This window comes from Oratosquilla oratoria, chromosome 28, assembly GCF_046742065.1.
Source record: "Oratosquilla oratoria isolate Oo_2021 chromosome 28, ASM4674206v1, whole genome shotgun sequence".
Lineage (NCBI taxonomy): Eukaryota > Metazoa > Arthropoda > Malacostraca > Stomatopoda > Squillidae > Oratosquilla > Oratosquilla oratoria.
This window is the reverse complement of record NC_134804.1, coordinates 2,700,622-2,725,000: the sequence shown is the minus strand read 5'-3', so window position 1 is coordinate 2,725,000 and position 24,379 is coordinate 2,700,622. Positions and strand designations below refer to the sequence as shown.

General features: G+C 40.8%; 2 protein-coding genes across 6 annotated transcripts in view; one reads left to right on the top strand and one right to left on the bottom strand.

Annotated features, from left to right (window-relative positions):
* Positions 1-866: 866 nt before the first annotated feature.
* On the top strand, positions 867-18,837 carry Thor (eukaryotic translation initiation factor 4E binding protein thor). Its single transcript, XM_076210912.1, has 3 exons — positions 867-1,207; positions 17,233-17,394; positions 17,792-18,837. Exons 1-3 carry the CDS (start codon positions 1,063-1,065, stop codon positions 17,824-17,826), a joined length of 342 nt encoding a protein of 113 aa, XP_076067027.1. The 5' UTR covers positions 867-1,062; the 3' UTR covers positions 17,827-18,837.
* A 524-nt stretch (positions 18,838-19,361) lies between these two features.
* LOC143040217 (uncharacterized) overlaps positions 19,362-24,379 on the bottom strand; it is a 225,905-nt gene continuing 220,887 nt past the window's right edge. For 3 of the 5 annotated variants that reach the window (XM_076210905.1, XM_076210906.1, XM_076210908.1), the window contains exons 17-18: positions 24,052-24,223; positions 19,362-23,939 (exon numbers count right to left, since the gene is read on the bottom strand). In XM_076210905.1, the coding sequence (XP_076067020.1) occupies positions 23,814-23,939; positions 24,052-24,223 (298 nt within the window). In that variant the 3' untranslated portion in view covers positions 19,362-23,813. Of the gene's footprint in view, positions 23,965-24,051; positions 24,224-24,379 lie in introns of those variants that run through there. The other 2 variants (XM_076210907.1, XM_076210911.1) reach the window with 2 other exon arrangements.

Here is a 24,379-nt window from a genome sequence, read left to right as displayed (position 1 = left end):
TCAGTGACCACATCAAAAGTACGAGCACCATTGGTGAAGGCTGCTGCTCAGCATATTTGCCATAAATACAAGTTTCTATTTAAAGGATATTAAATTAAGACTTCTGTCTACATTTTTGTTGAATCTTTGAATTTTGTGACTTTACATGTCAACTATAATTACATGTAAAGGCTGATAGAAAAGATTCCCACTATCAAAAAGTAAAAATTGTCACTAGATTTAATATTCATTCAATCTGACGTCCTACAAACCACATTTAATATCACATTTCCAGTGGTTTTGTATTTGAAAAGGTTCCCCATTACTAAGGATGGTAATTATCACTATGTTCCTAACTATTTCAAGGTTGTCCACCTCTGGCCTAGATAGTATAGTTCAGTCTGGAGCCATGCATTCTTCTATTATTAGGCATGATAGTTGAAGAATGAAAGAAGAATCAGATACAGGATACCACGTGTGTGGTTCTTTTCCTGTACACTAAAAACAGGCAAATACGCAACATTTAATGTGTAATTTAGTAAGGCCAGAGCTTGGCGACATGCGCGACATCTATTGGCTGAACTAGTATGCTGGTGTCTATAAGGCAACACATACACTCGAACATCTCGACTGCGACTTTCCTTTCTTTGATAATGTCTTTAAGTCTAAACATATCGTGCATTTTCTTTACAAAATTTAAATGTATTGAAAATAAATATATTTTAATTCACCTCAGTTTTTACTAAATTCAGCCCATATGGCACATATTAGCACTCCTAAATGATATATACACTATCGACTAGTTGAAATTTAATATAATATTACTACTGTTGTATGTGCGCATTATGTTCCAACAATATTAATAACTGGGACCTGCACGTACTCCTTAGTACTGAGTGCCCAGTGCCTACACATCGCACTGTGCACAAACAGAATTCGAACGTGCCGGAGTGGGTTGGAAGAGGGAAAGAGTGGAAACGATACTGCTTGGACGTCAGTGCCTATTGGAAAGTGAAAAGGCCATACATTTCACCCAGGATTACACCAGTTACTTCGAAAGAATAATACTTTCAACTGGTAAAGATGTCTGCCTCTCCTGTTGCTCGTCAAGTCACTCAAAGTCAGGCCCAGGCCATTCCTCGTAGAGTTACCATCAATAGTCCAGCTGACTTGCCACATGATTATTCGTCCACGCCAGGAGGCACACTTTTCTCTACAACTCCAGGAGGTACCTAAATCTGTCGTTGCTGGGTTTTAATGTGTATTATTAGGGAACCAAATATTACCGCGCGTTCTTTGTTGTTCCATAAGGGAACCTCCTCTTATTAGCCTACTGTTGCATGGCAATGCCACGGCGTAGGCGTTACTTGTGACCAAAGCAAGTTTCGTTAAGCAAAATTATCATGCACGAAATAAGTACTCGTATACTCGCTTCAATTCCTCATTTTCCATTACTTAAATCTTGTTAACCTGTGCCAGTGTCGGTTGTTGTTTACTTGTTTCTTTTAAAACTGCCACTATCATTTAGTTGACATTCAATATTTCTTATATACTTCCATTTATAATAAAAAGAATAGTGCTTATTGTTGAGTAATACAGTAGTTTGGCTATTTTTTTTTACAATCCTCCATGCAAGTACTGATGAGAAAAGCAGAGCCACAAATTAGTGAAACTGTAAGGACAGTGCTATTTATTCATATTCAAATATTGGCAAGATCTGACTGATGCATTAGTAAGATTTTCTCACCCTTTACCAGCCCTTTAGTACTTTATATCTAACGATTTCGTAAATTTTAGGGTCTGTTATTGCCTTAGTGACTATACTGAAAGTAATTTCAGCAGAGGAAGCACAGTACAGGAAAGTGAAAGTCCTTGCTTTTGGGGAAGGACAAGAATACCAGTTATAATATTATGGTTGTGCACACCTACACCATATATAAATACAAAAAGGCATTTCAGTTGTGCACACCACAATATAGCATTAGAAAATTAGATAAATTTTGTAAATCATAATACATGAACGTAATATGCAACATTCTTGGCAGAAATAAAAAAAGTTGCTACAGGCAAATTTACTAACAAACGAAGCCACTAGGACACTTTCTGGATGACATGCCAGTCCAGTCTCTATCAGATGCTGTGGACCAGGCTTTCTCCAACTCCAGTGACATTATTAAGCAATGTTACAAAGAAAATAGGGCTTCCTTGGACTTTATGAGAGAACATAGGGTTTTGTTGTCTGCTAGTTGCTCGAGGTACAATAATCACGTTGTCAACATCCGTGACTGCGACCAGGATGGTCTTTAGAATTTGAGGTACCAAATTAATAAGTATAGGTTAGGTTAGGTAAGATAGAATAGACTTAATTTAACGTCCTTGTATTTCTTTGACCTCTGCATCTATCAAAACAACATGGTGTATCATTCAACCGCCATGATGTCATTCGTTAGTAGATAAGTTTAAGGAACTTTTTTGTTATTGATTTCCGCCAAGAGAATCTCATTGTGGTGATCAATTATAATTTACAAAATATAATAATTTTATCTTTTTATATCGTGTAGGTGTGCACAACTAAAATTTTACCTGTAAAAATAAACCTGTAAATTTTTTAAAGTTCACACCTAAACAATATAGTAATAGAAAATTAGATAATTTTGTAAATTATGATAAATCATACTATACATTATTCTTGGCAGAAATCGGTAAGACACTTGCTAAAAGCTATTAACAAACATAGTGACAGTCACTTTGACTACATGAGACTCCATGCTTGTTTTGGTAGAGGCTGAGGTCAAAGAAATTAATGTTAAATTTGTATATTCTAACCCAACCTATCCTATCCTAACTACATAACCTAACTTAACCTATCCAAACCAAACCTGCCTACCTAACCTAACCTGCATTTAGTAATGTGGTACCTTTAATTCTAGAGGTCATCAAGCTGTCAATGTCTACAGCCTCTGAATTTGTCAAAACAAAGATGGTGTGTATAGGAGTCAATGCAACTTCATTTATTAACTTTTAGCCATTTTTTATTATTGATTTATTCCCAAAGTGTTTTCGGGGATGAAATGGGTGGGAATGTTTTTGTGCCTTGTCCTTTTTGGCTACCCCCCTGGTGAGGGGGAAAAAAGCCTTGGTATATGTATGTATTCCAAGAATAATATATGTTACGTTGATGTATTATAATTTACGTACTTGTTTTATTTTCTCGTATGTCACATGTGTGCACTTCAAAAAAATACCAATACAACAACGTAATGTTTATCTTGGCGTGAACTTTTTTTTTAGGAGTGCACACTTACACAATATAGCTGAAAATTAATTATTACATGCATATACCAAAGGCCCCCCTTACAAGTTAAGTAACAAAAAAATAAAAAGACATAAAATCCAATACCACCCATTCCATCCCCAACATCCTCCACTCCCCTCCACCCTCCTCCCTCCCTCTCATCTTAGCACCTCATGGATGACGGTTCATCCCTGGATCTTGCTCGCTGCTCTGTGTCGGAAGCAATGTTGCAAGACACAGCAATGCTGCTTCATTAACCTCTTCAGTACGGGCCAAAATCTCGCGGGCAGCATTAGCTGCCAGATGTACGATATGTCGTAATAATACTCGCATCATAAAATATAGTCACCGCTTATATCGATCGTTCTCTCTTTCACCCGTGAATTTTGATAACCATAGAAAATGTGATGAAAACAGTTTAGAGAGTATGTCATTACGCAGGGGCAACTACAATAAATATAATCAAGACGCCAATATGGCAGCCTCGTGTATCCACTTGCACCTCATGCCGCCTACATATGCGGCACCATATGGAAATGGTTAAATCTGCAACTCCCCCCTCTCCGTCCCCTCATGCAGAAAAGAAGACGGGTAGAAATCCCCTCGGGCTGCGTCACTTTATTTCTCGCACATCCCTCGCCCCCCCCATCCTCCACCCACTCCTCTACCCTCTCTTAAACAAATATTAAATAACCTCCCCAGGCAGTCCACCATCACTGTACCTCCGTTTTTCAGACATTCTGCATGACATCCATCCAACCCAAGTGTCACCCATTTCCATCTTAATTGCCTTCACTTCATCATCCTTGTTTCTCCTCCATTTTCCTCAATCCTCAGTCATTTTCTTAGTGCTTCCCACTACAAATACTTTTCCCTCCCTATCCTCCTTCACATTTTGTAACTCCCAAAAATACTCTGCCCATCTTCCTCAAAGTGCCTTCTCTTCCAATTATCATGTCTGCACTTTTTACCTTTTCTTCTGTTACTAGATTTGCCTCTTCCTCTCTTAATTTCTTTCATAAACTTTATTACTTTCAAAATTTTGTCATGCTCTTGCCCCATTTCACATGCTCTCCTCTTTGCCTCCTTTAACTTGTGCTTTACTTCTTTTTTTCTTTGTACCTCTATGATTCCCTTTCCTATTTTGTAACCAATCTGTGAAATTTCTCTTCAACCTTCTTTGCTTTCTCATCCCACCACTCGCTACATTTTTCTTGGCCAAAATCAATAACCTTGCTAAAAGCAAATATATTACCAGATGAAGTTGTGAGCATAACATCGAGGCACCATGTTGTCATCTGTCCAGTCCAGTCAGTGTCAGACGATGGCTTTCACTTTGTGCACCAGGTGTTCTCAAAGTGATGTTAAGTACTGTTACAAAGACAATAGGGGTTCCTTCAAGCTATGCAACAATTGTTTCCTACAATCCGATCGAGTACTTAATCAAGACATCAGCATCAGTGACGAAGGTGATAACTTTGACGATATTTAGAATTTCAGGTACTGCATTACTAGATACAGCTTAGGTTATGTAGATTAGGTAAGAATAAATTAATTTATCATCCTATCTTTCTTTGACCTCTGCATCTATCAAAAACATGGCGTATCATTCATCCACCGTGACTTTGTTAGTAAATCTGTTTTAGCAACTTTATTAATTTCCACCACGGAAAAGTTGTATTACATTGATGTATTGTAATATATAAAATTTTTAATTTTCTATTGCTATATCATGTAGGTGTGCACTTAAAAAAATTACCAAAACATGTAAGAAAAAAAAATGCCAAATGGAGCTGAAACTAGTTTCCAGACACAATGTCTGTGTCGTCTTTTCAGTCCTGCCAATGTCATATTGATGGGAGTAGGTACTGAGGCCTGGAATATGCCTTCAATACCTACATCAGTATCTCGCACACTACATTTATTTAAATAGTGCTACAGAGCTGAGCTTTGTGCTTTTCTTGAAGCAGTGAAACTTCTATACACCCCCCAGTCTGATTGGATGCCAAAACTGCCCGTCAGTATCCCTGATGATGACAGTCTTGATGTCTTGTAGCATTACATGTACCACATTACTAAATGCAGGTTATGTTAGGTTAGAACAGAACAATTTATCATGCTTTAATTTCTTTGACTTCTGCAGTTACCAAACAAACATGGCATTTGGAAGCATTTGTGGCTCCGTTCTGTGGGGGTAATTCTCTCTCTCAGAAAATATTTCAGGTTGATGCATTATAAATTACAAAATTGATATTTATCAAATGCTTTATTATTTTGGTGGGCACCTTCAATTTGTCCCCAATATTTTATGCATAGGTCCTGGGTTCTGATATCACCCAAACACATTTTTCACCTCATTTTTGCATTTCAAATGTTATTTATTCTCTGGAGTTGTTAGGTTATATAAGGGTATACAGTAAATTTTTAGAAGTGCATACTTATGATATAGCAGTAGGAAACTAGATATTTTGTAAATTATAATAATATTAATGTAACGTTTTTCTTGGTGGAAATCAATAGTAGAAAAAGTTTATAAAAGCTATACACTAACAGACACAACAACTGCTGGAGATGCAATATTTGTGTTGATAGACGTGGAGGTTGAAGAAATAAATGTATGATAAATTCACCTAATGTAACCTAACCTGACATGCATTTTGTAATGCAGTACCTATAATTCTAGAGGTCATCGGGGATGTTGACGGCTGGTTTTGGTATCCAATCGGACTGCAGGGTGTAGAGGAGTTTTATAACTTGAAGAAGAGCATGAAGCTCAGCACTGTTTTAAAGATATGTTGTGTGGCAATATCACTTGGAGTAGAACACCCAGTGCGGAACATCTACGCAATCGTCAAACTGACATTGACAGGACTGGAGAGACAAAATAGTATCACAAATCTATTGTCACAGCTCCATTCGGTAGTGTATTTGCTTGAAGCAAGGTTTTCTGTCACTGATTTATAGAAAGTAAAATGTAAGTTACGTTGATACATTTTAATTCACAAAATGAATATCTAATCTTCTATATTGCATAGGTTTGCACTTCTAAAAATTACCAGCTGTATTAGATAGGAGCTTTTAGGTACTGTAGATTTCATGTTGAATATCAGTGTTTGCTTGATTCTGGAATTATACTTAGTCTTGTTTAAATACTGGTATACATAAGCCTCTCCTGTTAGTAGTGATTATGGTAGATTTTTAGAAGTGGACACCTACATAATAAAACAATAGAAAATTAAATGTTTTAGTAAATTATAATACATCAACTGTTTTTCTTGGCAAAAATAAATAACAAAGTTGATAAAAGTGATGCTCAAACAAACGTAGCTGCTGTGACTTCTTGAGATGCAATCATGGTTTTGGTACATGCGGAGATCGAAGAAATTATAAATTCATCTGCGACACTGCTTCTGACCCAGGGCAGTGGACAAGGGGCAGGGATGACCCGTCATCCAGGAGGTGCTAAGATAAGAGGGAAGGTGGAGGGGTGTGGAGTGCATTCAGGGATGGAATGGGTGGGAATGATTTTATGCCTTTTCCTTTTTGGCTACCTCCCTTGTAAGGGGGGAAAAAGCCTTGGTATATGTATGTATCTGTTGTAACCTAACCTACATTTAGTAATGTGGTAATTAGAGGTCATCAGTCATCGTCATTGACCTCTGAATCTATCCAAACAAAGATGACATCTTAACCACTTCACTACGGGACTTAAATCTCGCGGGCAGCAGCCAATGCCAGCCGTACGACGTGTCGTAATAATACTCGCATCATAAAATATAGTCACCGCTTATATCGATCGTTCTCTCTTTCACCCGCGAATTTTGAAAACCACAGAGAATGGGATTCAGGGCACATTTGGGCGAATGTAAAAACACGGGGGCAACTACAATAAATATAATCAAGATGCCAATATGGCAGCGTCGCGAATCCACTTGCTCCTCATGACGCCTACGTGTGCGGCACCGTATAGAAGGGGTGAAGGAGTTGCCACGTCTCTGTTCGTTTGTGTATCACTTTTAACCCCTTCCATACGGTGCCGCACACGTAGGCGTCATGGACTTAGATCTCGGTGGCAGCAGCCAATGCCAGCCGTACGACGTGTCGTAATAATACTCGCATCATAAAATATGGTCACCGCTTATATAGATCGTTCTCTCTTCACCCATGAATTTTGATAACCATAGAAAATGCGATTACAAAAGAATTAGAAAGAATGTCATTATGGAGGGGCGACTACAATAAATATAATCAAGACGCCGATATGGCAGCCTCGCGAATACACTCGCTCCCCATGACGCCTACGTGTGCGGCACCGTATGGAAGGGGTTAAGTGTTTTGTTATTGATTTCCACTAAGAAAAAATTATGTTTATTATAATTTACAATGTTAATATTTCGTTTTCTATTGCTATATCGCATAGGTGTGCACTTTTAAAAAATACTGTGATGACCCTTGTGTGTTCCTGAGAATTTGGTCTTTATAGAGTTTAGATAGAAATATATCTGTGCACTTGGGGCAGGGCAAAGGGGGATTTAGTGACTGATATTGGGAAAGTATACAGTAGGAGAAAGTTGAAGGTAAAAGTATGGTGATGAGCTTAATTATGTTTATTATGTTATTTAATTATTTATGTGTAAATTTATTTATGTGTAAATGATCTGGTACCATTCTCTCGGCAGAGTGAATAGAGTTTGAAGTGCTTGGGCCTGTCCCAGTAGTTCATGCCTTTAACGCACTGTCTTGCTGGTGAAGGTTCTTTGGACACTCTGATTTCTGTCTCCCCCATACTGCGGGTTCCACAGTTGGCAGCAGTATTGAAGTTAAGGTAGTACAAGGGTCTTCCACAGTGTGATCATGCAATCCTCACTTCATGTAAATGGCCTGAGGATCCATACATACATACATATACCAAAGGCACAGAGAATGGTACCAGATCATTTACACATTGAAAATGCTAGAGGGTCACATCTCCAACATTGGAGCAACACTTGGCCAAGAAAATGCAAGAGTTTTGCCATGTTGAGGGAAAATCCAACAGTGACAGGAACACCATATCACTGAGCAAACTCCTTCACCAAAGCAGTCCCCAAACTCTTCAATAGTCTCTACTTGAACACCACATTCTGCACAGTTAAAGTATTCAAAAGATGACAGGATGACTTCCTACTTGAAATTGAAGACACCTCCCACACCATCCTATAACAACATATGGCCCCACTACAACAAACTGGTATATTGTTTACAGCTTTACTGGAGGCAACAGAGCTAGGGAGGAAGCAGTGAGTGACATGTGCCACATGCAACCTCAAATACCTAAAACTATCAAATTCCTCCAGCCTCTCTCCCTTAACCCCTTCGTTACCGACCCGTCAACCTTACGTAAACAAACGTTTCAAACCGTCCCACGAATGGCTGGAGCTTTGTTTGTAAACACAGACACTTGCCACCACGTGGGTAGAAATAACCCAGAAACCGAGGCCTTGAGAGCCCTCAATACACACAGCTTATAACTGTGACACATGCGTGTCACGGGGAGCACACTCGGTTCCTGGCGGGTGCACTCAGCCGTGACACGCAGCTGTCACAAAACACACATCCGGTACTCAAGGGGTTAAGACTTGTTTCCAACTTGCTGCTATCCTCACCCCTTGTACAGCTCATCACCTTACTTTAACCTTCAACTTTCTCCTGCTGCATACTTTCCCAATATCAGTCACAAAATCCCCCCCTTGCCCCACCACAAGTGCAACTAACATTAAATATCCTCACCAGCCAGTCCATCACTGTACCCCCTTTCTTTAGACATTCTGCATGGCATCCATCCAGACCATGTGCTTTACCTGCTCTCATCTTGACCCCTTCCCTACGGTGCCGCCTATGTAGGCGGCATGGGGAGCAAGTGGATACGCGAGGCTGCCATATCGGTGTCTTGATTATATTTATTGTAGTTGTCCCTGCGTAACTGACATACTCTCTAAACTGGCTTCATCAAATTTTCTATGGTTATCAAAATTCACGGGTGAAAGAGAGAACGATCGATATAAGCGGTGACTATTTTTTATGATGCGAGTATTATGACGCAACATCGTACGTCTGGCAGCTGATGCTGCCCGCGAGATTTTGGCCCAGAGTAAAGTGGTTAAAGTTGAAGATAGTGTAGAGTGCCGGAGGACTGGAGGAGTGCCTGCATAGTTGCACTCTACAAGGGAAAAGGGGATAAGTGTGAGTGTAGTAGTTTCAGAGGGATTAGCTTGTTAAGTGTAGTTGGGAAGGCTTATGGGTGGATCTTGATTGAGAGGATTAGGAGAGGAACAGATAAAGGAATAGTGTGGATTTAGGACAGGTAGAGGTTGCATAGATCAGATTTTTGTGGTAAGACATATGTGAGAAAGCTATAGGAAAAGGTATGTTTTTGGGCTTTTATGGATCTGGAAAAGGCTTATGACAGGGTAGACAGGAAGGCACTTTGGGAGGTTTTGCAGATATACGGGATAGAAAGAAAGCTTTTAGGAGCTGACTGCCATGAAGTATTTCCACTTGGATCATAAGAGGCGAGAAAAACGGGACGGGGATTGGGACCAGGCATCCTTCTCCCTGTAGCCCTACAGGGGACATTCCTAAAAAATGGAAAGGCATAAGAGGGTCTAGGAGTTTTCCAACCATCACCCAAAGGATTGGGTCTTTTAATGTGCATGGATGTGGTACAGATGAGAGTAGAACAGAAGAGATAAGTAGTATATTTGTGAGAAGAAAGATGGGTGTGTTGGCTTTGAGTGAAAGTTGAGAGGGAAGGGTGAGTTTGGGAATGTAATTTGGAGGTTCTCAGGAGTGAAGAGAGGGCGAGGGAGAGAAGGGGTGGCTATACTAGTAAGTGAAGAGATAGTTAAACGTGCAGTGGAGTGGAAGGAAGTTTCTTCAAGGATAATGTGGATGAAGGTGAAACTGGGAAAGGAGATGTGGGTTTTGTAAGTGCATATGGGCCTGGTAGTGAGAAGAGTGTAGAAGAAAGGGATGCTTTTTGGATAGATTTAAATGAGTGCATAGAGGGATTAGGGAGGAACATCAATGTAGAATTGGGAGACCTTAATGCTAGGGTAGGAAATGAACCAATAGACAGAGTGGTTAAGAAATGTAGAGTTCCAGGAAAGAATCGTAGTGGAGAGTTGATGGTGGAGATATGTCTAGAGAGTTGATGATAGCAAATACAGTGTTTTGGAAGAAAGTCGAGCATAAGTACACATGGGAGAGGGTGGTGGATGGAAGGCTGGTTGATAGGAGTATAATAGGAAGAGTTAAGGATGTACATGTGCTATGGGGAGAAAGTGGGGGGAATATCAGAATTTTTTGGAAGGTAAGTTGAGGGTGCAAGATAGATGGAGAAAGGAAAAGGACAAAAGGTAGGGAGGTGCTTAGAGTGAACTCTTTAAATGAAAAGGGGAAGGAGTACAAGAAGCTGAGAGAGGAGTGGGAGGGAGTGAAGGATAGAGTAGAGCTAGGAGTGGAGGAAGAATGGGGATGGTTCAAGGAGGGAGTCACAAAGTGTGCAAAGATGGTGTGTGGAACAAGAAGGATGGGAGGAAATAGATGGGTAGTGAATGGTGGGGTGAGGAAACAAAGAAGGTTGTAGAAGAGAAGAAGCGAGCTTTCACGATTGGTTGGAAAATAGGACGAGGGAGTTGTATGAGAGGTACAAAGAAAAGAAAAGAGAAGTAAAGATCAAAGTAAAGGAAGCAAAGAGGAGAGCAGATGTGAAATGGGGTAAGAGTATGACAGAATGTTTTGAAAGTAATAAAAAGATGTTTTGGAAAGAAAGTAAAAGAGGAAGAGGGGGCCAATCAAGTAGAGAAGAAAAGGTGAAAGGTGCAGATGGAGAGATAATAATGGAAGAGAAGGCAGTAAAGGGAAGATGGGCAGAGTATTTTAGGGAGTTGCTAAATGTGAAGGATAGGGAGGGAAAGGTAGTTGCAGTGGGAAGTGCTAAGAAAATGACAGTGATGAGTGAGGAAAATAGAGGAGAAATAAGGAAGGATGAGGTGAAGGCAGTTAAGATGATGATGAGCAGGTAAGGCACCTGGTCTGGATGGATGCCATGCAGAATGTCTTAAAAAAAAAAAAAGGAGGTACAGTGATGATGGACTGGCTGGTGAGGTTATTTAATGTTTGCTGGAGAGAGGGTAGGGTGCCAGAAGACTGGAGGAATGCCTATATAGTTCCACTTTACAAGGGAAAAAGGGACAAGTGTGAGTGTAGTAGTTTCAGAGGGATTAGCTTAAGTGTAGTTGGGAAGGCTTATGGTAGGATCTTTAGAGGATTAGGAGAGAAACAGAGGGAGTAATTGGTGAGGAACAGTGTGGATTTAGGAGAGGTAGAGGCAAAGATCAGATTTTTGTGGTAAGACAGATGTGAAAAAGCTATAGGAAAAAGTAAGGATGTTTTTTTGGCTTTTATGGATTTGGAAAAGGCTTGTGATAGGGTAGGCAGGAAGGCACTGTGGGAGGTTTTGCAGATGTATGGGATAGGAGAAAGGCTTCTAGGAGCTGTCAAGAATTTTACGAGAGTAGTAGAGCACGTGTTAGGATTAGAAATGGAGAGAGAGTGGTTCGAGGTAAAGGTGGGACTTCGTCAGGGATGTGCTGTGTCACCCTGGCTGTTCAACTTATATATGGATGGGGTAGTGCGAGAAGTAAATGCAAGGGTGGTGGGTCAGGGATTGGAGATGTTTAAAGAAAATGGAGAAAAGTGGGAGGTGAGCCAGCTGTTGTTTGCAGATGACACTACATTTGTAGCAGGATCAGAGTAGGGATTGAGGAAGTTGGTGACAGTTTGGGAGAGTGTGTGAAAGAAGAAAGTTGAAGATAAATGTGGGTAAATGTAAGGTGATATGTACAAAGGGTGAAAGTGGCAGCAGACTGGAAGTGAGCATCAAGGGAGAGCGACTGGAGGAAGTGGATAGTTTTAGATACTTAGGTGCAAATGTAGCAGGAAAGGGAGGAGTGGAGGTGGAGGTAGAATATAGATTGAGGTAAGCGAGTAAATGCCTTGGTAGATTAAAAAGTAATGAGGAATAGACATTTGAGAATGGAGGTTAAGAAGGGATTGTATGAAGGAGTGATTGTGCCAATAGTACTGTATGGGGCAGAAACATGGAACATGAGAGAGAGAACGAGTTTGAATGTGTTTGAGATGAGGTGTCTGAGAAGTATGATGGGGGTTACTGGGCTGGATAGAGTGAGAAATGAGGAGGTGAGGAGAACAGGGGTGGTAAGGGAGTTGGGAGATAGGGTGGATGAAAGTATTAGGGTGGTTTGGACTCAACTGGAGGAAGTGGATAGTTTTAGATACTTGGGTGCAAATGTGGCAGGAAAAGGTGGAGTAAAGGTGGAGGTGGAAGGTAGATTGAGAGAAGCGAGTAAATGCCTTGGTGGATTAAAAAGTGTAATGAGGAATAGAAATTTGGGAATGGATGCTAAGAGGAGACTGAAGGAGTGATTGTGCCAACAGCACTGTATGGGGCAGAAACATGGAACATAAGAGAGAAGGAGCATGAATGTGTTTGAGATGAAGTGTCTGAGAAGTATGATGGGGGTTACTAGGCTAGATAGAGTGAGAAATGAGGAGGTGAGGAGGAGAACAGGGGTGGAAAGGGAGCTGGGAGATAGGGTTGATGGTTTGGACACATGGAAAGAATGGGTGAGGAAAGACTGGTGAAGGAGGAGGAGGGGACGTCCTAGTATGAGATGGATGGATGGGGTGAAGGGGGCTTTGGGGAAGAGGGGAATGTCTGTTGAGGAAGGACGGGAGAGGACAGAAGACAGGGGTGAATGGAGAATGGTTGTATATGGAAGATGTTGTGATGCATGAGGTGGAATGGATGGGGGGTGAGGTAGTGTGTGAGCAAAATTTTGATGCAGCCCGAAGGGATTTCTCCCCGTCCTCTCCTTTATATGGGGGGACAGAGAGGGGGGGTCGCCGATTTAATGAAGCGGCCTTGCTGTGGATGTGCTGTGTCTTGTGACACTGCTTCTGACCCAGGGCAGTGGACAGGGTGCAGGGATGACCCGTCATCTAGGAGGTGCTAAGATTGGAGGGGTGTGGAGTGTTTTTGGGGATGGAATGGGTGGGAATGATTTTATGCCTTTTCCTTTTTGGCTACCTCCCTAGTAAGGGGGAAAAAGCCTTGGTATATGTATGTATGGACTCGTGGAAAGAATGAGTGAAGAAAGACTAGTAAATGAGGTATGGAAGACAGATGTGGAGGGAGTGAACATGAGCGGGCGACCTAGGATGAGATGGACGGATGGGGTGAAGGGGGCTTTGAGGAAGAGGGGAATGTCTGTTGAGGAAGGACGGGAGAGGACAAAAGACGGGTGAATGGAGAAAGGTTGTATATGGATGATGATGTGGTACATGAGGTGGAATGGGTGGGGGGGTGAGGTAGTATGTGTGAGAAAAATTTGACACAGCCCAAAGGGATTTCTCCCCATCTTCTCCTTTTCTGCATGAGGGGACAGGGGGGTTGCCGATTTAATGAAGCAGCCTTGCTGTGGATGTGCTGTGTCTTGTGACACTGCCTCTGACCCAGGGCAGTGGACAAGATGCAGGGATAACCAGTCATCCAGGAGGTGCCAAGATAAGAGGGAGGGTGGAGGGGAGTGGAGTGTATTGGGGATGGAATGGGTGGGAATGGTTTTTATGCCTTTTTCTTTTTGGCTACCTCCCTTGTAAGGGTATATGTATGTCTGTATGTAGTAGAGCATGTCAGGATTAGAAATGGAGAGAGTGGTTCGAGGTAAGGGTAGGACTTCGTCAGGGATGTGTTATGTTGCCCTGGCTGTTCAACTTGTGCATGGATGGGATGGTGCGAGAGGTAAATGCAAGGGTGTTGGGTCAGGGATTGGAGATGGATAAAGAAAATGAAGAAAAGTGGGAGGTGAGCCAACTGTTGTTTGCGGACGACACTGCTTGTAGCAGGATCAGAGAAGGGATTAAGGAAGTTGGTGACTGTTTGGGAGAGTGTGTGAAAGAAGAAAGTTGAAGATAAATGTGGGTAAATGTAAGGTGATGAGATGTACAAGGGGTGAAAGTGGCAGCAGACTGGAAGTGAGCATTAAAGGAGAGCGACTGGAGGAAGTGGATATTTTTAGATAATTGGGTGCAAATGTGGCAGGAAAGGGAGGAGTGAGGTGGAGGTAGAATATAGATTGAGATAAGCGAGTAAATGACTTGGTGGATTAAAAAGTGTAATGAGGAATAGACTTTTGAGAGTGGAGGCTAAGAGGAGATTGTATGAAGGAGTGGTTGTGCCAATAGCACTATATGGTGCAGAACCATGGAACATAAGAGAGGAAGAGAGAACGAGTTTGAATGTTTGAGATGAGGTGTCTGAGAAGTATGATGGAGGTTACTAGGTTGGATAGTGAGAAATGAGGAGGTGAGGAGAACGGGTGGTAAGGGAGTTGAGAGATAGGGTGGATGAAAGAGTATTAGGATGGTTTGGACACATGGAAAGAATGAGTGAAGAAAGACTAGTAACAGATGTATGGAAGGCAGATGTGGAGGGAGTAAACATGAGCAGGCGACCTAGGAAGAGATGGATGGATGGGATGAAGGGGCTTTGGGGAAGAGGGGAATGTCTGTTGAGGAAGGACAGGAGAGGATAGAAGACGGGTGAATGGAGAAAGGTTGTATATAGATGATGCTGTGATGCATGAGGTGGAATGGGTGGGGGGATCGGGGGTGAGGTAGTATGTGTGAGAAAAAATTGACACAGCCCACAGGGATTTCTCCACATCTTCTCCTTTTCTGCATGAAGGGGGGTTGCCGATTTAATGAAGCAGCCTTGCTGTGGATGTGCTGTTTCTTGTGACACTGCTTCTGACCCAGGGCAATGGACAAGATGCAGGGATGACCAGTCATCCAGGAGGTGCCAAGATAAGAGGGAGGGTGGAGGGGAGTGGAGTGTATTGGGGATGAAATGGGTGGGAATGGTTTTTATGCCTTTCTTTTTGGCTTCCTCCCTTGTACGGGGGAAAAGCCTTTGGTATATATGTATGTAGTAGAGCATGTGTCAGGATTAGAAATGGAGAGAGTGAGTGGTTCGAGGTAAAGGTAGGACTTCGTCAGGGATGTGTTATGTCACCCTGGCTGTTCAACTTGTGCATGGATGGGGTGGTGCGAGAGGTAAATACAAGGGTGTTGGGTCAGGAATTGGAGATGTTTAAAGACAATGGAGAAAAGTGGGAGGTGAGCCAGCTGTTGTATGCGGATGACACTGCGATTGTAGCAGGATCAGAGGAGGGATTGAGGAAGTTGGTAAAAGTCTGGGAGTGTGTGTGAAAGAAGAAAGTTGAAGATAAATGTGGGTAAATGTAAGGTGATGAGATGTACAAGGATTGAAAGTGGCAGCAGACTGGAAGTGAGCATTAAAGGAGAGCGACTGGAGGAAGTGGATAGTTTTAGATAATTGGGTTTGAATGGGGCAGGAAAGGGAGGAGTGGAGGTAGAATAAAGATTGAGATAAGCGAGTAAATGCCTTGGTGGATTAAAAAGTGTAATGAGAGATAGACATAAGGCAATTGATGCTAAGGAGATTTTATGAAGGAGTGATTGTGCCAACAGCACAGTATGGGGGCAGAAACATGGAACAAGAGGAAGAGAGAAGGAGTTTGAATGTGTTTGAGATGAGGTGTCTGAGAAGTATGATGGGGGTTACTAGGCTAGATAGAGTGAGAAATGAGGAGGTAAGGAGGAGAACGGGGGTGGTAAGGGAGTTGGGAGATAGGGTGGATGAAAGAATATTGGGATGGTTTGGACACATGGGAAGAACTAGTGAAGAAAGACTAGTATCAGAGGTATGGAAGGCAGATGTGGAGGGAGTGAACATGAGGGGGCAACCTAGGATGAGATGGATGGATGGGGTGAAGGGGGCTTTGGGGAAGATGGGAATGTCTGTTGAGGAAGGATGGGAGAGGACAGAAGATGGGTGAATAGAAAATGTTTGTATATGGATGATGCTGTGATGCATTGGGTGGAATGGATGGGGGGTGAGGTAGTATGTGTGAGAAAAATTTGACATGTGTGAGAAAAATTTGACACAGTGCAAAGGGATTTCTCCCCATCTCCTTTTCTGCATGAGGGGAAGGAGAGGGAGGGTCGCTGATTTAATGAAGAAGCCTTGCTGTGGATGTGCTATGTCTTGCGACACTTCTTCTGACCCAGGGCAGTGGACAAGATACAGCGATGACCCATCATCCAGGAGGTGCCAATATGAGAGGGAGGGAAGAGGGTGGAGGGGAGTGGAGTGTATTGGGAATGGAATGGGTGGGAGTGGTTTTTCTGGCTACCTCCCTTGTAAGGGGAAAAAAGCCTTTTGTATATGTATGTATGCTCATATCCATGTAATGGAACACCACTCTGTTCTTCAATAATTTTTCTTTAGTAATCTGGTTAACATGTTTTTCTGGTGACAAATTTTCCTTGTTGCCTATCATTTCTGTAAATATTCCCCCATTTAATATAGTGATAAATGATACTTGTTACCAGTTTCCAATATCTTGTTTTCCTTCACATCCCCCCCCCCTATTTCTGGCTCCTTTCTTATCTAGATCCCCCTGTAACACGCTACATTGTCAGCAGAAAATTGACATGAATGGTTGTATCATCCACATTGTTAATATTGACAGCATTCATTTGTGACAGGAGAAAAATACAGAAAGGTAAATCTAGTCCCTTTGCTGTACCAAATTTGGTTGTCTTTTACGACATGTGTGAACACAGTGGTGCTGTTATTCCATACCACAGGAGCCATTAGAAAAGAAGAGTTGGTGTCTAGGAATGGTAAAGAAGAAATTTAGAAGGAACTGAAACGAGTGTTTTGTATAATTTGAGTCAATAGGAATTATTTCACATTTTATTGTAATTTTATTTTGGTCATGTGCTGACTGCTGCTTCCTTCTCAGGAACGAGAATAATATACGAGAGAAACTTCCTTCTACAAATGCGCAACTCCCCATTAGCAAAAACACCTCCGAAGAACCTTCCAGTTATCCCGGGAATTACAACCAAAGATGAAACTGCAGTGCACAGGGAGAATGGTACTATTCCAGAAGAAAGTGAAAAAGGTATACATTTGATATGTACTTGATGTTCAGTATATTGTATAGTATCTAAGTTGTAGTTAGACTTTGATGATAGATAAGGTCTTCCTCCAGCAGTAATGCTGGGAAAGTTAATAGTTGCAAACTTTGCATGGTTTGGGCAAGAAGAGGATGTAGGTGGTGTGGGTGAGAGTGGCCAGAATTTGTCTTATCATGCCCAGTCACCTCACTTTGTGGGGAACAATTGTTTAATTGATTTTTCATTTACTCCACATTTACTTAATTACTTTAATGCTTATCTTATTTCCGTCTATCAAGCCCAGTCGCCTCACTTTGTGGGGAACAATTGTTTAATTGATTTTTCATTTACTTCACTCTTCATTTATTTCATTACTTTATATGCTTATCTTTGTCTTTTCAGAACAAGAAACTGATCAGTTTGAAATGGATCTTTAAGGAAAGGGTGAACTTGATAAACCGCAAAGGAATATTATAGTCGGCACCAGAGGACCTAGGATTAATGTCACTGGAAGCTGTGGGATTGGTGATTTGCTCGTCTTTCATCCAACAATGCCAATTTATAGTATGAGTGTTTTTCACTCGATAGTTTAAAGCAAAAGCCAAACAAGGCAACACAGCAGTTGCCTCATTTTATAGTCAGGTTACAAAGCTTGATATGACTTTTGATATGAGTGTATTGAGAGGTTTTCATTTTGTAATACATGATTCTGTGCCAATTTTGTGAGTACAGTGATCTTAGTTGATTAAGTAGCAGACCGATTTACATTTCAATTGACATGACACTCTTTGAGCAATATTTTCAACCATTAATATTGATTGTTTATATATTGATCTATATTATCTTCCCCAGTTTTCATGTGGTATTTTTCTTTAGGTTGGATAATGTAGTCACACTTGGCCTACAAGGCCTCTTCAGGTTTGAGAATTTGCTTCAAGAAAATGACAGATGTTCTTCGGTAGAACAAATTGCCATAATTATGGAAACTTGTGCTTTTTCTTTTTACGAGACATTCTCTTTGTATTGCTTTGTGTTTTTATCTTAGCCTTTCATACTCTAGAAAAAATAGATTGATTTACTCTAAAACTTGTTTGCACAAGTTAGGTCTACTTGCTCAAGATGTAATACACTTGTTGCCATTACCCCTATTATGGGATCATCACCTGACAGCATTATTATACATTTTCCCCCAAGATTAGTAAAATTTACTTTAATGATTACAGTAGTACACAGGCAGCCCATTGCTGGTTGATTTATTGAATTGCATAACTATGTTCAGGACATCTACAGACAATTGCATTTTGTTTGAAATGTTTTGGGTGCTAGAAAATGGACTTGGAGTATGCAAGAAGAGGTTCAAGCTGTTTAAACCCATATCAGTATAACTACAGCCTTTTCAAAACTGTATCACAAATGACTGGTGTGTTGTTAATAAAACTGAAATAATGCATTTTTTTTCTCTCTCTCTCTCTCAATGGCTGTTATGACAGGTTCTCATTAAAAAAAAAAAATCTGCAAGTCATAGGTATGACAAACTAACCTAGTTGGTGGAAAGAAGTTTCCCAAAGAAACCAAAGTATTCATGAGGAAACTGCCAGGTGGTAACACCTGTCAACATGTACACAAACACACATATGGTTCAACAATGCAGTGGTACTGTTCTGAACTGCTAATTCCACGATCTGAGTTAGTCCAGCCCAGGGCTGAAATAATTTCAACACCACAGCACTGTGAGCTGGCACAACTCTAGTGGGCAAGGAGGTTGATGTGTATGTGCAAGGTCACAACAATACCCATAGATCCGGCCCAACACATTCTCTCTCACTCTCACACACACACACCCTTACCCTAAAGGATGAAAGGAAGCCAGTATTGCTTTTGGTGCCTTGGAAAGGGATGTAGTTGAAGTAGCATATATATATATGAGGGGGCTTAAAAAAGTTTGTGGAAAAAGGGGTATGAAAAAAAAATGGTTTATTTTTCAACATGTGCATTAAGGTCAATACACTTCTGCAAATGTTGATACCAGCCTTTAAGTCCGTCTGAGTAAAACTGGAGATCATGTGATCTAAATCATGTCAGAGCAGCTCTTTTTAGATCTTCAACTAGTAGAAAATTGGTACCTTTCAATTTTTTTTTAAGTTTGGGAAAAAAAAGAAATTGGATGGGGCTAAATCGGGGATGTTGGATGATTTCCCATCAAAATTCACTTAGCACAGCTCTTGTCTGCCAAGCACCGTGAGCGGGTGCTTCGTCATGGTGAAAGAGGCCATGTTGATTTTTTTTTTTTTTTTTTTTTTTATGGTTTTCTCAAAACTTGCTTCATAATAAGCAGATACAAGTTTTCTTGTGGTTGAGGAAGTCCATCACCAAAATCCCCTCTACATACATCCCAGAAGAGTGGCCATGACCTTTCCTCTTGAACTCTTGAATTTTGCTTTGACTGGTCCACTTCCATCTCAGGGCAGCCACTGCTTCGATTGAATTTTGTCCTCGGGATCGTACTGGTAGAGCCAGGTTTCATCCCCTGTCACAATTCTCTGCAGATAAGCTTCAGTCTTCATCCCACTTGTTCAAAATTTCCTTTGAAAGATCTGCCCTTGGTTGCTGCTGATCTTGGTGCAACAATCTAGGGACCCATTGAATGGAAAGCTTGCTTAGCCCCAACCTCTCCACCAGAATTGTGTGTACAGAACCCACAGATGTTGTCTGCTACAGATTCAGTGGTAATTTGTCTATCATTTTCAGTCATGTTGCAAACATTATCAATGTTTTTCTCGCAGACTGGGGGATCATCTTCAATTTCGTTTCGTCCACTTCTGAACTGACATGTCCACTTGTAGGTTGTTAATTTCTTAGGGGCATTGTCACCATAAATTTGTTTCAAAGTGTCAATGATTTGCCTATTTTCCCAACAGAGATTGACTATTAGTTTAAGTTTTGTCCTGGCCTCAATTTTGGTGGATTCAATGTTGCTTGAATGGTGGCGATATGTTATCCCCATTTATGGGTTCATGTTTGAACTCGTAACATGTTGGTACAAGAATGTTCAGGTGCATTGAAATCAAATTCTTTCCATATAATTTTTAGTTATGGACTTTTTTCCCCATTTTTTTTAAGCCCCCCTCGTATATATATATATATTTTTTTCCAAACTTGTCTAACTAGTCAAATCTGAGAAGTAACCCATAATAGTAATTGGTGAATGGTCATTACTTCTTGGAAACTTTTGTTTTCTAAAGAAATATAGTAATGCTATACCTCTAAATGCCATGCTTAGAGAGCTATTTTGTGTTCAGTTAGAATGGCTTCTTTCATCATTCCAGAGGGTTAATTGTATAACTTCATGGTGTATTGTTAAAGGGCATTTGATACCTTACCCAATAAAATTTTATAAAGAAATTAAATAAAGATTGACAAGACAAGATGAATTTTGATTTTCAGCTTAAGGGGGAATTTTGGCTTTGTGCTTATTGTGCAGCTTGGAGTGCCAGGTTTAAGTGCCACATACTGTATGCTTGTAGGTGTAACATCAAATCTTAACCAGTGATAGCAACACTTAGTTACTAATTGCTTGGGAATGATGTGAGCAATATTTATTTATTTATTTATTTTTTTTTTTTTTTGTATGATGTTGGGGAGGAACCCCCTCCAAATCACAACCTACCCAAAAGGACTACAAAAAGCTGACGGTCAACTTGAATATTCAAATGAAGGAATGTGTAATATTTTAAACAATTATTTTAGCTTGGTATTCGTAAATGAAACGCCTCAAAGTGAACTCCAAACTGAAACCTGTGAAAAGTCTAGGGATTGAGGAAGTTGGTGAGAGTTTGGGCAAATGTGTGAAAGAAGAAAGCTGAAGATAAATGTGGGTAAAGGTAAGGTGGTGAGATGTACAAGGGGTGAAAGTAGCAGCAGACCGGAAGTGAGCATTAAGGGAGAGCGACTGGAGGAAGTGGATAGTTTTAGATACTTGGGTGCAAATGTGGCAGGAAAAGGTAGAGGTAGAATGTAGATTGAGAGAAGCAAGTAAATGCCTTGGTGAATTAAAAAGTGTAATGAGGAATAGACATTTGGGAATGGATACTAAGGAGACTGTATGAAGGAGTGATTGTGCCAACAGCACTGTATGGGGCAGAAACATGGAACATAAGAGAGGAGTTTGAATGTGTTTGAGATGAGGTGTCTGAGAAGTATGATGGGGGTGACTAGGCTAGATAGTGAGAAATGAGGAGGAGAACGGGTGGAAAGGGAGTTGGGGGATAGGGTTGATGAAAGAGTATTAGGATGGTTATGACACATGGAAAGAATGAGTGAAGAAAGACTAGTAAAAGGTGTGGAAGGAGTGAGCATGAGGGGACGTCCTAGGATGAGATGGATGGATGGATGGGGTGAAGGGGGCTTTGGGGGAGAGGGGAATGTCTGTTGAGGAAGGACGGGAGAGGACAGAAGACGGGTGAATGGAGAATGGTTGTATATGGATGATGTGATGCATGAGGTGGAATGGGGGGTGAGATAGTATGTGTTAGCAAAATTTGACGCAGCCCGAAGGGATTTCTCCCCGTCTTCTCCTTTCATGCATGGGGGGGGACAGGGAGGGGGGTCGCTGATTTAATGAAGCGGCCTTGCTGTGGATGTGCTGTGACTTGCAACTGCCTCTGACCCAGGGCAGTGGACAAGGTGCAGGGATGACCTGTCATCCAGGATGTGCTAAGATAAGAGGGAGGGTGGAAGGGAGTGTAGTGTATTTAGGGATGGAATGGGTGGGAATGATATTATGACTTTTTCTTTTTGGCTACCTCCCGTGAAAGGGGGAAAAAGCCTTGGTATATGTATGTATGTGTTTTATCATCATTTGTCTGTTTGATTCTCATTTATTATTAGTTATATGTCAATTTATTATTATTTTCTTTTTCCCTGTATGTTTTATTTAACTATACCCATGCATTTATTTATGTATTTTATTTGTAATTTACATTATTATAGTTTTCATTTATTCATTTATGATTTTTTTTTTTGCATCCGTCCTAGATATGGACCAAAAGGTCTCCTGTCAGCATGCTCCACCTTTGTAATCCTTTGTAAGAGTAAGCTCTTGTTCATGAAGAAAGTAAGAGTAGAAGTACACTACTATGTCCCACAAAACGTCAAAGCCCTACCTCACCAGCTTCCCTATTCATGCAATATGGTGGTGGTGGTGGTGGGGGGGGGGGAGCAGGACTTCTTCCAGACCTTCTTACGGGAGGAAGAAAAACTGCTGCTTCACCAATGCACCCCCTCCCTCCTGCTATGAATAAATCCACTGCTCCAGATATCTCTTGCTAGTGACCCAGCCACCATTATGGCCCATACATCATCCTGGGTATGGTTAACCACTTCAATACGGGACTTAAATCTCGCGGGCAGCAGCTAATGCCAGCCGTACGACATAACGAAATAATATTCGCATCATAAAATATAGTCGCCGCTTATATCGATCGTTCTCTCTTTCACCCGCGAATTTTGAAAACCACAGAGAATGGGATTAAGGGCGCATTTGGGAGAATGTAAAAACACAGGGGCGACTACAATAAATATAATCAAGACGCCGATATGGCAGCGTCGCGAATCCACTTGCTCCTCATGACGCCTACGTGTGCGGCACCGTATGGAAGGGGTTAAGGTGTGGCAGTGTATGAATAACATGCCTCAAGTTTTGCTACATGGAAAACCTGTAGCCCTTACAATGGCTGACAATGACCATCTAGCCTTCCCACATCTCTTTGGGAAGCAGCTTTGGACTGTTGTTATACTGGTGTGGAACAGTTATCATCAGCTGAAAGTGGTAGAAGGGGAGCATTCACAGGTCAGCTCTCCATGTGTGAAAAAATGAGAGATCTTGGGCAAAGTCTAGAGACCAAGTGTCCTTTGGGCTATGCTACCAATGTAAGGGAAGGGGCTACCTCCCTTGTGGGGATCTTGTAAATATTTCTTGTTCATAAGATTATACAGAAAACAGAAATCAAATGTTCACACAAACATTGAAGGTGTCTGTTAATTTCTATTTTTTCTCAAGAAATGGGCAGATATGCTAAATGAGTGATACGTTTTATTAAACCTTGATTAATAAAACTACTGTCAAATTTCAAGTTTGGTTTTATGAAAAACTTTCAGATCCTAGGTGTAAAATAAATTACAAATGCATTCAAACTGTATTTGAACCATGTTAATGGTTTGTGTGTACTGCTTTCTAGAAAAATCTTTCATGACTATCAGTCAGTATAAAAGTACATACAATTTAAAGGTACTGTGAAACAAATTCTGAGGGAAAAAAAAAGTGTGGACAAATATTATAACTGAATCTTGTTTGAATTCTAGGACGACAAAATAGCCATTGTCTTGTAAGTTCAATGTTTACACCTGCACTTCAGTGTTAATTTGATTAGGACGTGTCCAGTCGAATGGCTCTTAGTCTGTTATCATGAACAAGTATGCAGGCAGCTTCATTACTTCCACCACAGTAATGGGATGAAGAAAAAACTGTTAACAGTTTACCACTCATCTGGATCTGAAAGGCAATTTGTAGTGAAATACTTTAAAAGAGTTCCTACAATTTTACTACAATTAAGAATATCAAACTATATATTCATGATGTACATTTCTCATATCTTGATGCAAACCTCAAATCCTGCTTGCTTGACTTCATGAGCCCTGACAACATGAGTCAGACCATTTGCTTCCAAAAAACTGGAAAATGCAGTTTTGTTGAACACGTAAGCTGTTTGCCTCTTGGTGTTGAGAGCAAATCCTTCATTTCTTTCCAGTTCTTCCATTGCATCATCATCTTTGGAACTGCGAGTGAAACCAAATCATTGTCAATACAAAACTAGTCAAATTTCATGTTCTGTAAATCTTACAATCTAATGCTATAGTTTTATACAGCATAGTACTACTCCAGGGTCCTATTAGTCTTGTTGCTAAATTATCTATGGAGAAAAAATTATCTTT

Coding starts and splice junctions, on each gene's coding strand:
- Thor (XM_076210912.1), top strand. CDS start 1,063: ATGTCTGCCTCTCCTGTTGCTCGTCAAGTCACTCAAAGTCAGGCCCAG. Junction 1,208..17,232: donor TTTCTCTACAACTCCAGGAG/GTACCTAAATCT, acceptor CTTCCTTCTCAG/GAACGAGAATAATATACGAG. Junction 17,395..17,791: donor TCCAGAAGAAAGTGAAAAAG/GTATACATTTGA, acceptor TTGTCTTTTCAG/AACAAGAAACTGATCAGTTT.